The 12,625-nt window shown below is 38.8% G+C and overlaps 1 protein-coding gene across 1 annotated transcript in view; it reads left to right on the forward strand.

Moving 5' to 3' along the window:
- LOC108707926 (transmembrane protein 211) overlaps positions 1-12,625 on the forward strand; it is a 168,147-nt gene that overhangs the window by 49,152 nt on the left and 106,370 nt on the right. The window contains exon 2 of the mRNA XM_018246037.2: positions 9,290-9,428. Within this exon, the coding sequence (XP_018101526.1) occupies positions 9,290-9,428 (139 nt within the window). The remainder of the gene's footprint in view (positions 1-9,289; positions 9,429-12,625) is intronic.

The raw sequence follows: 12,625 nt of genomic DNA on the forward strand, positions 1-12,625 counted from the left end.
CTGGCGAATTGCTAATGTGGTGCCTCTATTCAAAAAAGGATCCCGTTCTCAGCCTCAAAACTATAGGCCAGTTAGTCTGACGTCAGTATTAGGAAAGCTTTTCGAAGGGTTAATAAAGGATAAGATACTGGACTTCATAGCAAATCATAATACTATGAGTTTGTGCCAGCATGGTTTTATGCGTAATAGATCTTGCCAGACTAACTTAATTTCTTTTTACGAGAATGTAAGTAGAGACCTCGATTCTGGGATGGCAGTGGATGTGATTTACTTAGACTTTGCTAAAGCATTTGATACAGTGCCACACAAAAGGTTACTGGTTAAATTAAGGAATGTTGGCCTGGAACATAGTATTTGTACCTGGATAGCGAACTGGCTAAAAGATAGACTACAAAGAGTGGTGGTAAATGGAACATTTTCTAATTGGACCAGTGTTGTTAGTGGAGTACCGCAGGGCTCTGTACTAGGTCCCTTGCTTTTCAACTTGTTTATTAATGACCTGGAGGTGGGCATTGAAAGTACTGTTTCTATTTTTGCAGATGATACTAAATTGTGCAGAACTATAGGTTCCATGCAGGATGCTGCCACTTTGCAAAGTGATCTGTCTAAACTGGAAAACTGGGCAGCAAACTGGAAAATGAGGTTCAATGTTGATAAATGCAAGGTTATGCACTTTGGCAAAAATAATATAAATGCAAGTTATACACTAAATGGCAATGTGTTGGGAGTTTCCTTAAATGAAAAGGATCTAGGGGTCTTTGTAGATAACACGTTGTCTAATTCTGGGCAGTGTCATTCTGTGGCTACTAAAGCAAATAAAGTTCTGTCTTGCATAAAAAAGGGCATTAACTCAAGGGATGAAAACATAATTATGCCTCTTTATAGGTCCCTGGTAAGGCCTCATCTGGAGTATGCAGTTCAGTTTTGGACTCCAGTCCTTAAGAGGGATATAAATGAGCTGGAGAGAGTGCAGAGACGTGCAACTAAATTGGTTAGAGGGACGGAAGACTTAAATTATGAGGGTAGACTGTCAAGGTTGGGGTTGTTTTCTCTGGAAAAAAGGCGCTTGCGAGGGGACATGATTACACTTTACAAGTACATTAGAGGACATTATAGACAAATGGCAGGGGACCTTTTTACCCATAAAGTGGATCACCGTACCAGAGGCCACCCCTTTAGACTAGAAGAAAAGAACTTTCATTTGAAGCAACGTAGAGGGTTCTTCACAGTCAGGACAGTGAGGTTGTGGAATGCACTGCCGGGTGATGTTGTGATGGCTGATTCAGTTAATGCCTTTAAGAATGGCTTGGATGATTTTTGGACAGACATAATATTAAAGGCTATTGTGATACTAAACTCTATAGTTAATATAGGTATGGGTATATAGAATTTTAATTAAAAGTAGGGAGGGGTGTGTGTATGGATGCTGGGTTTTCATTTGGAGGGGTTGAACTTGATGGACTTTGTCTTTTTTCAACCCAATTTAACTAACTATATGTAACTATCAATTGTGTTACAGGGTAATACATTATTGCAAGCAGGCAATTGTAACAAATACATATTGTTACAATAACGCACAATTAGCAGCAAGCCTGCATTCTTGGCTGTTTCTCTCAGTAACTCCAATTTCAATTGCCAACCCCACTGATTTTGTACCAGGGACCTCTGTAATTTTAAAGGAGCTGTTCATCTTAACAGTATGATGTAGAGAGAGTGATATTCTGTGACAATTTGCAATTGGTTTTCATTTTTTATTATTTGTGGTTTGTGAGTTATTTTTTTTTTATTCAGCAGCTCTCCAGTTTGCAATAGCAACCATCCAGTTGCTAGAGTCTTGTTTACCTTAGCAACTAGGCAGTGGTGTGAATGAGAGACTGGAATATGCATAAACTTGAGTCTGAATATAAAGATAAATAAAAAAAGTACGAGTAATAATAAAATTGTAAGCTCACACAGCAATCGCTTTTTAGCTGCGGGGTCAGTGACCCCAATTTGAAAGCTGGAAAGATGTAGAAGGCTAGAGGAAGGCTAGTAATTAAAAATTATAAGAAATAATTAATGAAGACCAGTTACAAAGTTGCTAGGGATGGGTCTCTCTATAACATATTAAAACTTAAATTAAAGGTGAACAAACTCTTTAAGGATGGGACCTCTATGGAGGGGGTGATCAATTTCAGACAGGAGGGTGGGGGTATTGTTCAATTCAGTAGAAGGCATATAGGCGTCAGCCCCTTCCCATCCTGTACCTTGTAAGTCATTTAGAGGTTCAAAGTACAGAGGGCCCTGTCCTTTCCACCTGCCCTAACTGCCCTGCTCCTTGCAGGGCACTCCATTTTTCATTTTATATGTAAAGTTTGCAAATGAAAGCAATAATTGTTTATACCTTTCTGTTCATTGTATCTGACTTATAAAATAATGCAACTGGAGTCTTTTCCTTTCTTCAAAGTAATTTCAGGAGTCAGAGCCAGCAATGCAGAGAAGACTGAGACTTCTCTCAACAATTTACAAATCATTTTAAAGAGAATTAAATTATGTAGTTAATGTATATTGGAAAACTGCTTAGAATTACATTTTCTTTCACTGTGTGGACTGACAATAACTTGAATGGCAGTGGTAACCTCTCCAGTTTTTTTAATATTTTTCTTTTAATCAGTATTGACAGAGGGTAAACAAGTTTGTGAGTGATAAAAAAACTAGAGAGAACGGAGAAAAGAAAGACAAACCAAGACAAGAATTGTGGGGCCCCCAGCAGCAGAGGTCAGCTGACCATACTAAAAACTACTGTGGATTGGCCCAATGAAAACCCCCATATTGAATATTATTTTACTGGGGAGAAACTCTTGAAAAATAGGTCAGTTTACTTTTGGAAGCATTTAATTCACCAATTTCTTTTTTTTCCAAAATCAGGACATGGATTTCCAAAATTGGCCTACTTTGTGTATTAAAGTCACAGCTTTGTACAGGTATGGGATCCTTTATCTGGAAACCCATTATCCAGAAAGTTTTTCTATATGCAATCAGGACACAAGGGATCCTTTACATATGCAAGGTCACATTGAGTATCACCTTTAATCATAAACACAGACATGCTATGAAGCTTCAAACTCTAGTAGCTGCTTATAATTATCTGACTTTTGTTTTCTTTTTATCAATACTGTGGCACATTTATTGTGAGACCTGAGCAGGAATGATGCATAGTTCATCTGTTTTATGTTGGACCTACAGATAACCCTAAGTCAGTGAGTGAATATAATATCTAATCAATGGAAGGACTCAATAATGAGTTATGATGTAGTAGATACATATGCACTTGTGAAAATGAGATGTGCGGATTGTGATGAGAACTTGATGAGTAATTCTAACAGGCACTTGGCCTACACTCTAGCTCATCAATATCTGTAGCTTGTTAATGGGTACATTTGTCTCTGTTGGAGAATACATGCTAAAGTCTATGTTCTTTATGTTGTTAATGAAAAATATATGCACAGTGTCAGTCTCTTCTAAAGCTTGCCGGGATAGCAGGGAGAAGGAGCAACAGTGTTTTGGTTTCAGGAACTGGTTCTTATACAAAAGCCTAATTTATAGAAATCTCCTGATTGGAGTCCAGACTGCTGACATTCAACATGGCTTGAATACCTCCATATACAATAAGGTGCTAAAGGAATGCATCTTGAAATTTACATTAAGAAATATAGGCTTGGTTAAAGGAGAATGAAAACTCCAATTGATGGAGGTTGACAAATGTTAGGGCACCCCCCCCCCCAAGGATTGTCATGACTTACCCGATACCGTAGCAGAAAACTGCAACAGCCCGGGCCAGTAACTAGCAAGTGATACTCTTTCTTTCTTTGCGTGGATGCACATGAGCAGGAGTTAAAGGCAGAATTTAGCAAAAAAGCCGCCTTTTCACTCTACTGTGCATTTGTCAGCTGCTGGATTCTGAAGAAAGAAGAAGGGAGGAAGATGATCGCTCACTCACTAGTTCATTGGGCTGGTGCAGTTTTCTGCTAACAGGAGCACCGGCCCGCGGCATCAGGTAAGTCATTACAATCCTTTTGGGATGTACTAACATTTGGCACAAGCCATCAATTGGAGATTACATTCTCCTTTATAAAAAAAAACCATGTAATTCTAATAAAGGCTTTCTAATATACTCCTGCAATTGTGCTGTCTTTTGCATTGTGACAAACAAAACTGGCTGAAGTGGACACTGTGTGACATGCACCCTCTTGAAAATCTTAAATTTAACGAGCACTGACTGCCTGCTCTTTTTACTCTTGTAAAGCACAACACACACACACAACAACCCACATACTGTTAATTACAAATGGCGGGGGCAACTATGTCATGTGCCATACTCATTATTAACTCTTGATGTACCACCAACCTTTTGTGTGGGGGAAAGCCTTAAGTGAAAACCAACAATGCAGAGAGTTGTAGTCACACACATTCTCTTTATTGTCATGGTCTTCAGTCAAGCAGCAGCTCAATATCCAGGCTTTAGACATATGACTCTTCCTGTAACTGCACACTGCCTGGGGGAGTGCTTGTAGACACCCCTTTTGGGTCCTGGTCAAGTCTATCCAGATCAGCCTCTCCTCATTCCCACTGGGAACACTATGCCCACTAATTCCGGGTTGGGGCCATAGCTGCCCATGCTAGTTACCTTGCTCTAGGGTTACCACCTGTTTTGATCCAGACAGCCCGGTAATTTCCCATGATTGACAGGGCGATCGGGCAATCTCCAACCGCCGTGTCATAGCCATATCCCCTGACTGCACGACCCGCCCGCCTAACTAATTGAGGGAACTATTATATGTCACATTATGAGTTAGACATCGTACCTACCATGGCTTTAAAGGGGGTGCTTTACCTTTTAAGTTAACTTTTACTTTGTCATCAAAAGGCCAATTCTAAGCAATTTTTCAATTGGTCTTCGATATTATTTATAGTTATTTATAGTTTTTGAATTATTTGCGTTCTCCTGACTCTTTCCAGCTTTCAAACGGGGGTCACTGGCCGCATCTGAAAACAAATGCTCTGTAAGCCTACACGCTTATGGTTATTGCTTTTTATTACTCATCGTTCTATCAGGCCTCTCCTATTCATATTCCAGTCTCTTATTCAAATCAATGGTTGCTAGGTTAATTTGGACCCTAGCAACCAGATTTCTGAAATTGCAAACTGGGGAGCTGCTGAATAAAAAGCTAAATAACGCAAAAACCACAAATAATAAAACCAATTGCAAAAGGTGAACAGTCCCTTGCAGGTGATGTCAGTCAAGCTAAGATGCCCTAAAAAATACACGTGAAACCAATCGGTACCTGGCATGTATACAGTTACATTCAAATATTGGCAAAAGAATATAATAATAGACAATGAATACTAATAAAGAGTTGTAGTGGTGTGGGCTCTGTGGGCATTGCATTCACTAAGGGTTTACTGACCTTCAGACTGTATCCTTCAGAAATAATAAAGAAAAGAAATCAATTGAAGCTAAAGCTGCACTTAACTTGATCCATCATATTAAACAAATATACTTTATATATCAATGAATGTGCCTGCTGCTTTGTTTTCTGCAGACGATCAAAGTAGAAGTCTCTTATCCTGTAAAGAAAAATGGTATAAAACGCAAACTGCCTATAGAGAAGACAATTTTAAAGCGTTGATAGAGGGACAGAATACAATAAATTTCCAGCACAATTGTGCTTAAGATAGGCCTATATCAATGCTGTCATAGTTCTACAATTTCTTTCAGTACATGAGCAGATATGAGGGATTGCTTCAGTTTCTTATGTATCTGATTCCATTGATGGTGTTTTCAGTTGGCTACACCCCCACTTGGACCAGATCATGCCTCTTGCTTTCTAGGCAATGACTTCTGATGGTTTCTTGAGAAGCTATTGTGCCTGTGTTTGGTGTTAAGCACGGGTTGACAATGTTGGTGGTCACATTTAAAAGTATTGGAAGAGTCCCCCACCCTAATAAGCTTAAATAGCACCGGGAAGAACACTAACATAAATTTAAGGCGTTTATCCACTTTTATTAAGCTACAGATTGGTTTGTGATGAGGCTCAGCGTTTTCGTGGGGGATAACTCTCTCTTCTTCATATATCCACCACAAATGTTAATGTTATCATTTAAGATAATGCTACATGGTGCTTTGGTTGAATTAAATGCAGAACATCATTAATGCTAAGCTCTGCACTCCTGTGCTGCTGATAGTTCCATAGAGCTGAGTAAGCATTTCTTACTGCCTGTTCTTACTATATAGTATAGGCAGGAATTTGACTTAAAGGGGGTCTTAAAAAAAGTGGGCTCCATCACTGATAAAAGAATCCATCATTTATGACCTTTGTTATTTGCTGCATAAACAGTTATCAACTATTCTGTGTCATTCTCGACAAAACATAAGATGACAAATGACATCCCATAGACTGTCCTCAGCTCTTACATTTATTTCCTCTGCTCACAATAGACCTCATCCATTTTATTCTGGCAGAATGAAGAATGAACTTCATAGATAGCCTTAGACATAATCATATACATGTTGCTATTATGTACATAACACCCAATGTTGTTTTCTGGGATCAAGAGCTTAATGTATTAAGGTTTTGAGATTTGTTATTTAGAAACCCTTTATCCAGACAGACATTCAGCAATCCCACTTACCACAATGTCCTGTTTAAACGAATAATAATCCATTTTTTACTTTTGAACATTTGAATTATTCTCTGTAACACAAGAGATGGTACTTGATGGTAACTTAGCTGCAATTATGGCAGAATAATTGGGTTTTATTAATATTTGAAAACCAATATTTTAAAAATTCCTATATCTGTATTATTGTAATCATGTATTATTATCATGATGTATTATCATAGCCATATAGTATATAAATACTTGTCTCTCACAAGTCTATTATGCCCAGGACCCCACCGCAACTAAAGATTGCCCTGTCCTGAAGGTCTCTAGATAACAATTCTATAATACAGGGTTCCTGAAAAAATGAAGGCCACAATCTATTCTAAAGTGTTATGGTGCAAACAATACTGACAAAGTCCCACTTTTATAATAATCACATTAAAATCCTAATTCAACCCTCATGAAAATCATTGGAGCATCTGAAAAACTCAGGTCTATAGATGATATGCGTGTGGTGTTTCTGCCCCAACACTGCCACGCAGCTCAACAGTTTAAAATGGGGGCTTCCCAAACTTTTTTAAGCTACAATCAAATGTAAACAGAGTTGGGGAGCAACATAAGCATGAAAAAAGTCCCTGAGGGTGCGAAATAAGGGCTGTAATTGGCTATTTGATCGCCCCTGTGTGGACTGGCAGCCTACAGGAGGCTCTGTTTGGCTGTACACCTGGTTTTTATGCAACCTAAACTTGTCTCCAAACGAGTAACTCAAAAATAAGCACCTGCTGTGAGGCCATCAGAGTTTGGTCACCACAAATCATGCAAGAAATAGATTCCATAGGGCCCTCTTTCACTGCTGGAGAAATAGGTGTGAGGGAGCATGGAGCTCATATAAGTTATGAAAAGATATGGGCTCCCTTTAGGGAAGAAGGCCTTGGGTAAAAATTCAAGAAGAAAACCAAAGAGAAAACTGGGTAAATAGATAGACTGTGCACCAATCAGTGACTTGAGGGGGGGCCACATGGGTCATAACTGTTTGCTTTTAAGGCTAAGGCCACACTAGGCGATAGCGCCGCGATTTGACTCGCGGCGACTTTTCGCCGCGACTTTTAAGCCGCAATCGCTGGGGAAACTTTTGCGCTGGCGTCTATGGGGAATCGCGAAAAATCGCCAGCGTAAAAACACACGCGGCGATCTTTTTTCTATTGTCGCTCGAAATCGCCTAGCGAGGCAATTTCGAGCGACAGTAGAGAAAAGATCGCCTAGCGAGGCAATTTCGAGCGACAGTAGAGAAAAGATCGCCGCGTGTGTTTTTACGCTGGCGATTTTTCGCGATTCCCCATAGACGCCAGCGCAAAAGTTTCCCCAGCGATTGCGGCTTAAAAGTCGCGGCGAAAAGTCGCCGCGAGTCAAATCGCGGCGCTATCGCCTAGTGTGGCCTTAGCCTAAATCTGAGCTGCATGCTGAGGATCAATTGCAGTCTCACTGAACAGTTATGTCCCATGTGACTCCCCTTAAAGTCACTGACTAACTCAGAGTTAGAGAGCTGAAAGGCAGGAAGTAGTGTTCTGGCTATTATGTTACACATCCAGTCACTCCAGCCTTTCTTTATACATTACATTTTTGGCTAATTAACTATATTAGAAACAATTTTTATTTTGCACTGTCTATTTATTTACCCAGTTTTTATTTTTACACTGAACTGTTCCTTTAAGACAGCATCTAGAATGAAATTCCACCACTCTATATTCATTTCTATGGGATTTTGAAAGGCGTATTTATCAAAGGATGGACTTTCACTTTCACCCATTGATCTCTAACTTCACTCTTTGATAAATATACCCCCATGAGTTTGTATAAATAAGTGTGCCCCATCTCAATGCTCTACTGTATGAGGAACAGCCAGTACCCAAATAGCCAGTACCTAAATAGGTTAAAGATGAAACCTTCATTGACATACAGTAGCTGTGTAAACAGAATGTCGCCCTAATGATCAGTGTGCAGTATGGTTTTATATTCTTCTGGTTCCTCTATATTCCTCATTTTCTCCTTATATACAATACCAGAATGTATTACAGGTATGGGACCTGTTATCCAGAATGCTCTGGACCTGGGGTTTTCCGGATAAAGGATCTTTCCGTAATTTGGGTCTTCATGCCTTAAGTCTACTAGAAATTCATTTAAACATTAAATAAACCCAACAGGCCGGTTTTGCTTCCAATAAGGATTAATTATATCTTAGTTGGGATCGAGTACAAGGTACTGTTTTATTATTACAAAGAAAAAGGAAATAATTTTTAAAAATTTGGATTATTTGGATAAAATGGAGTCTATGGGAGACAGCCATTCCGTAATTCAGAGCTTTCTGGATATCGGGTTTCCGGATAAGGGATCCTATACCTGTATATGGATCCTGTATTCCTGTAGTGCTGTAAAGTTCTAATGTTTAATAAAATATAGCTTTTAAAAAGATAAAACCCGAAAGAATACATGAATATATTTGTTTTAAATCAATAAAATATGGCAGGGAACATGCTTGTGACTCTCCTTACCAGATACTATTTAATGGTATCAGAATTGAATTGTATTGTGCCATTATTGATACAGTCATAAGGTTCTTCATATACTTGTGTTTCTGCCGTTACAGACAAGTGCCGTACTTTGCTCTGGAGGTTGTGTTCTTCTGGTAATGAGCTGCTTGCTGGCCACCATCACCTTGTTCCTTCCTAGTGGCTTGTGTGAAAGACGCCTGTGCACCCTCGCAGGATACATGCAGACAGCAGCAGGTAAGTCAGTGATATGCATAATATGGAAATATATAATTTTTTAGCACAGCCTTTGGTTTTTGTCATGTATTGTTTTCTATAGGGAGCTAGTGGTACCAGCGCTACCCTGCGTCATAACTGTCCTGTATTAAAGGGGTGGTTCACCTTTAAGTTGACTTTTGCAGGCACATTTATCAAGGGTTAGTTTTTATAAACTTGCCTAAATTCCCATAAATTCAAATTTCGACTAGTCGAAATGTGTTAATAAAATCAGATTTGTTAAACTAGAACAAATTTAAACGACCCGAAAACTCGAATCGAATTGATTCAAATTATAAAAACTCGATTCGAGTTTTTTTCTCTGAAAAAAAAGTCGAATGTCAGGAAGTCTACAAACATCACCAAATTGATCCCTAGACCTCTCCCATTGACGTATACAGTAATTTGGCAGGTTTTAGGTGGCGAATAGTCGAAAGGGCCAGAGTATGATAAATCTCGAAATTGTAATTCAAATTAAAACTCGAATCGAGTTTGGATAATTCACAATTTAAATTTGAGAGTTTTGACCAAAAAAAAAACATTTGAAAATTCGTATTCGACTTTTCACTTCGACCCTTAATAAATTTATCCCATAGTTTGTTAAAGAGTGGCCAGTACTAAGTAACTTTTCATTTGGTCTTCATTATTTATTTGATATAGTTTTTGAATTATTTGCCTTCTGACTCTTTCAAATGGGGGTCAATGACACCTTCTAAAAACAGATGCTCTGTAAGGCTACAAATGTATTGTTATTGCTACCTTTTATGACTCATCTTTCTATTCAGGCCTCTCCTATTCATATTCCATTCTCTTATTCATATCAGTACATGGTTGCTAGCAACCAGATTGCTGAAATTGCAAACTGGTGAGCAGCTGAATAAAAAGCTAAATAACTCAAAAACACAAATACTAATAAATGAGAACCAATTACAAAGTGTCTCAGAATATTACTCAGAAGTATGGCTCTGAGCAGAGAGAGAGAGTGAGTTATAAATGCTTCCTTTGTTATTGGTATGGCCATATCAGCTGCATATCAGCATGGTACCAAATACCCAACTGTGGGTTTTTTTCAACAATTTTCTTTGTCTGCTGCGTTTTGACTTATCAGTGACATCAAAACCCTACTTTCAAGTACTGCTATATAACAACGTTAAGACACAAGTCATGTTCTCTGATGTGTGAACTTTGGATCTATTTATGTGACAATGCCCTAGGCAGAAATTCCACAGCTCTATAATCACTTGTATGGGATATTTTGGGGCATATTTATGAAAGCGTTAAGGCTAACCCTTTGATAGATACAGTCTGTCTCTAGTAATCCCATACAAGTACAAGTAAGGAGAGTGTGGCTGAATTTCACATTGATGAACAGTGGTGGTGAGTTCTAGTTTCACTTATTTAATATGGTTTAAGTGGCCCTGTGTTTGCTGCTCATAACCCTGCTTTAAAGGTGCAATGTATGGAAGTAACTCTTTGCAAATGGCAAATGCAACTATTATTTAATGGAAGATAGTTCATGCTTACAAGTGAATACTCACATACAGGTATAAGATCCATTATCCGGAATCTTGTTATCCAGAAAGTTCTGAATGACAGGAAGGCCATTTCCCATAGACTAGAGTCCTGCGCGGAACTAATTCTAAGGCCCGCAGCCCGTGACCCGAACCACAACTCGCATATTTACCCACTTTGATCCGCTACCCAACCCAGGACTTGCAACTGCCTTATCCGTAACCCGACCCGCAACCTGCCGACCACCATCAAACAGGAAGTGGTGTTGCTGCAAACCGGAAGTGACATCATCAGTGGGCAGGAACAGAAACAAGTTTTGTAAAATTTTAAAAGGTGTAAAATATACACAATATAACATAAGATAAGAAATTGAGATCAGGCCCGCAACCCGACCTGAAGACCCGGATCTATACCCACACCTGAAAATCCTACCCTCATTCCACAGGGCTTTTTGGCGGGTACCCGACCCGCTGCAGGACTCTACCATAGACTCCATTTTATCCAAATAATCAAGATTTTAAAGACTTTTAGAAACTTTTTCTCTGTAATAATAATAAAACAGTAGCTTGTACTTGATCCCAACTAAGATATAATTAAAAAAACAGCCTATTGGGTTTATTTAATGTTTTTTCTAGTAGACTTTTACGGAAAGATCCATTATCCCAAAACCCCAAGTCCTGAGTATTCTGGATAACAGATCCCATACCTATTCTTTTTTTTGCTATTTATTTAGCATTACAGTGAATGTTTCAGCTACGTTTGTATTTATATCAGGGGTGTCCAACCTATGTCCAACCTATGAATGTGGCCCAGCTTGAAGGAGTGAGAAAAGGAAGAAAAGGGAGATATAAGAAATAAATGTATGTAAATACAGAGAAAACGAGAGTAAAATAACACTTTGTGTTAGTAATAATAATATAATAATAAGTCTTTTTAATATCCAGGTGTCCCGTATTCCAATGTATAGCTCCATCTGGTTATCCAACTGGTATTGTAGTTCTTTTCTGTGTATTTTCTTTAAAGGAGAAGGAAAGGTTAAAACTAAATAAGTCTTATCAGAAAGGTCCATCTAAATATACCAGTAAACCCCCAAAGTAGTGCTGCTCTGAGTCCCCTGTCAAAAGAAACACAGCATTTCTTTCATTCTATTGTGTACACATGGGCTCCTGTATCAGACTTCCTGCCCTCATCTTAAAACTCATTGCCCTGGGCAAGAGCATGCTCAGTTTGCTCCTCTTTCCCCCCCCCCCTCCCTTCTCTGCTGTAATCTGAGCCCAGAGCAGGGAGAGACTCAGGCAGGAAGTGATGTCACACCATGTTAATACTGCTGCTCCTATCCTAAACAAACAGAGAGTTTCTAGAGCTTTTTACTCAGGTATGGGAAAACATTCTACGGAATAAATATAGTATTCTATCTTGCACTATTTCAGCTAATATATTGGCAATAAAATGCCTCCGTAGCTTTCCTTCTCCTTTAATTTTACAAATCAAAAGTGTTTGTGTATTCCATGTGTGGCCCCAGACAATTTTTCTTTTTCCAATCTGGCCCAGAGAAGCCAAAAGGTTGGACACCCCTGATTTAGATCATTGCTGTGATGAACAGAGTAAAAAGGAAAAAAAATTAATGCTCTAAATGCCAGAAAGAAATTGCCACTTACTATTTCATA

The sequence above is a fragment of the Xenopus laevis genome, chromosome 2L (assembly GCF_017654675.1).
Source record: "Xenopus laevis strain J_2021 chromosome 2L, Xenopus_laevis_v10.1, whole genome shotgun sequence".
NCBI lineage: Eukaryota > Metazoa > Chordata > Amphibia > Anura > Pipidae > Xenopus > Xenopus laevis.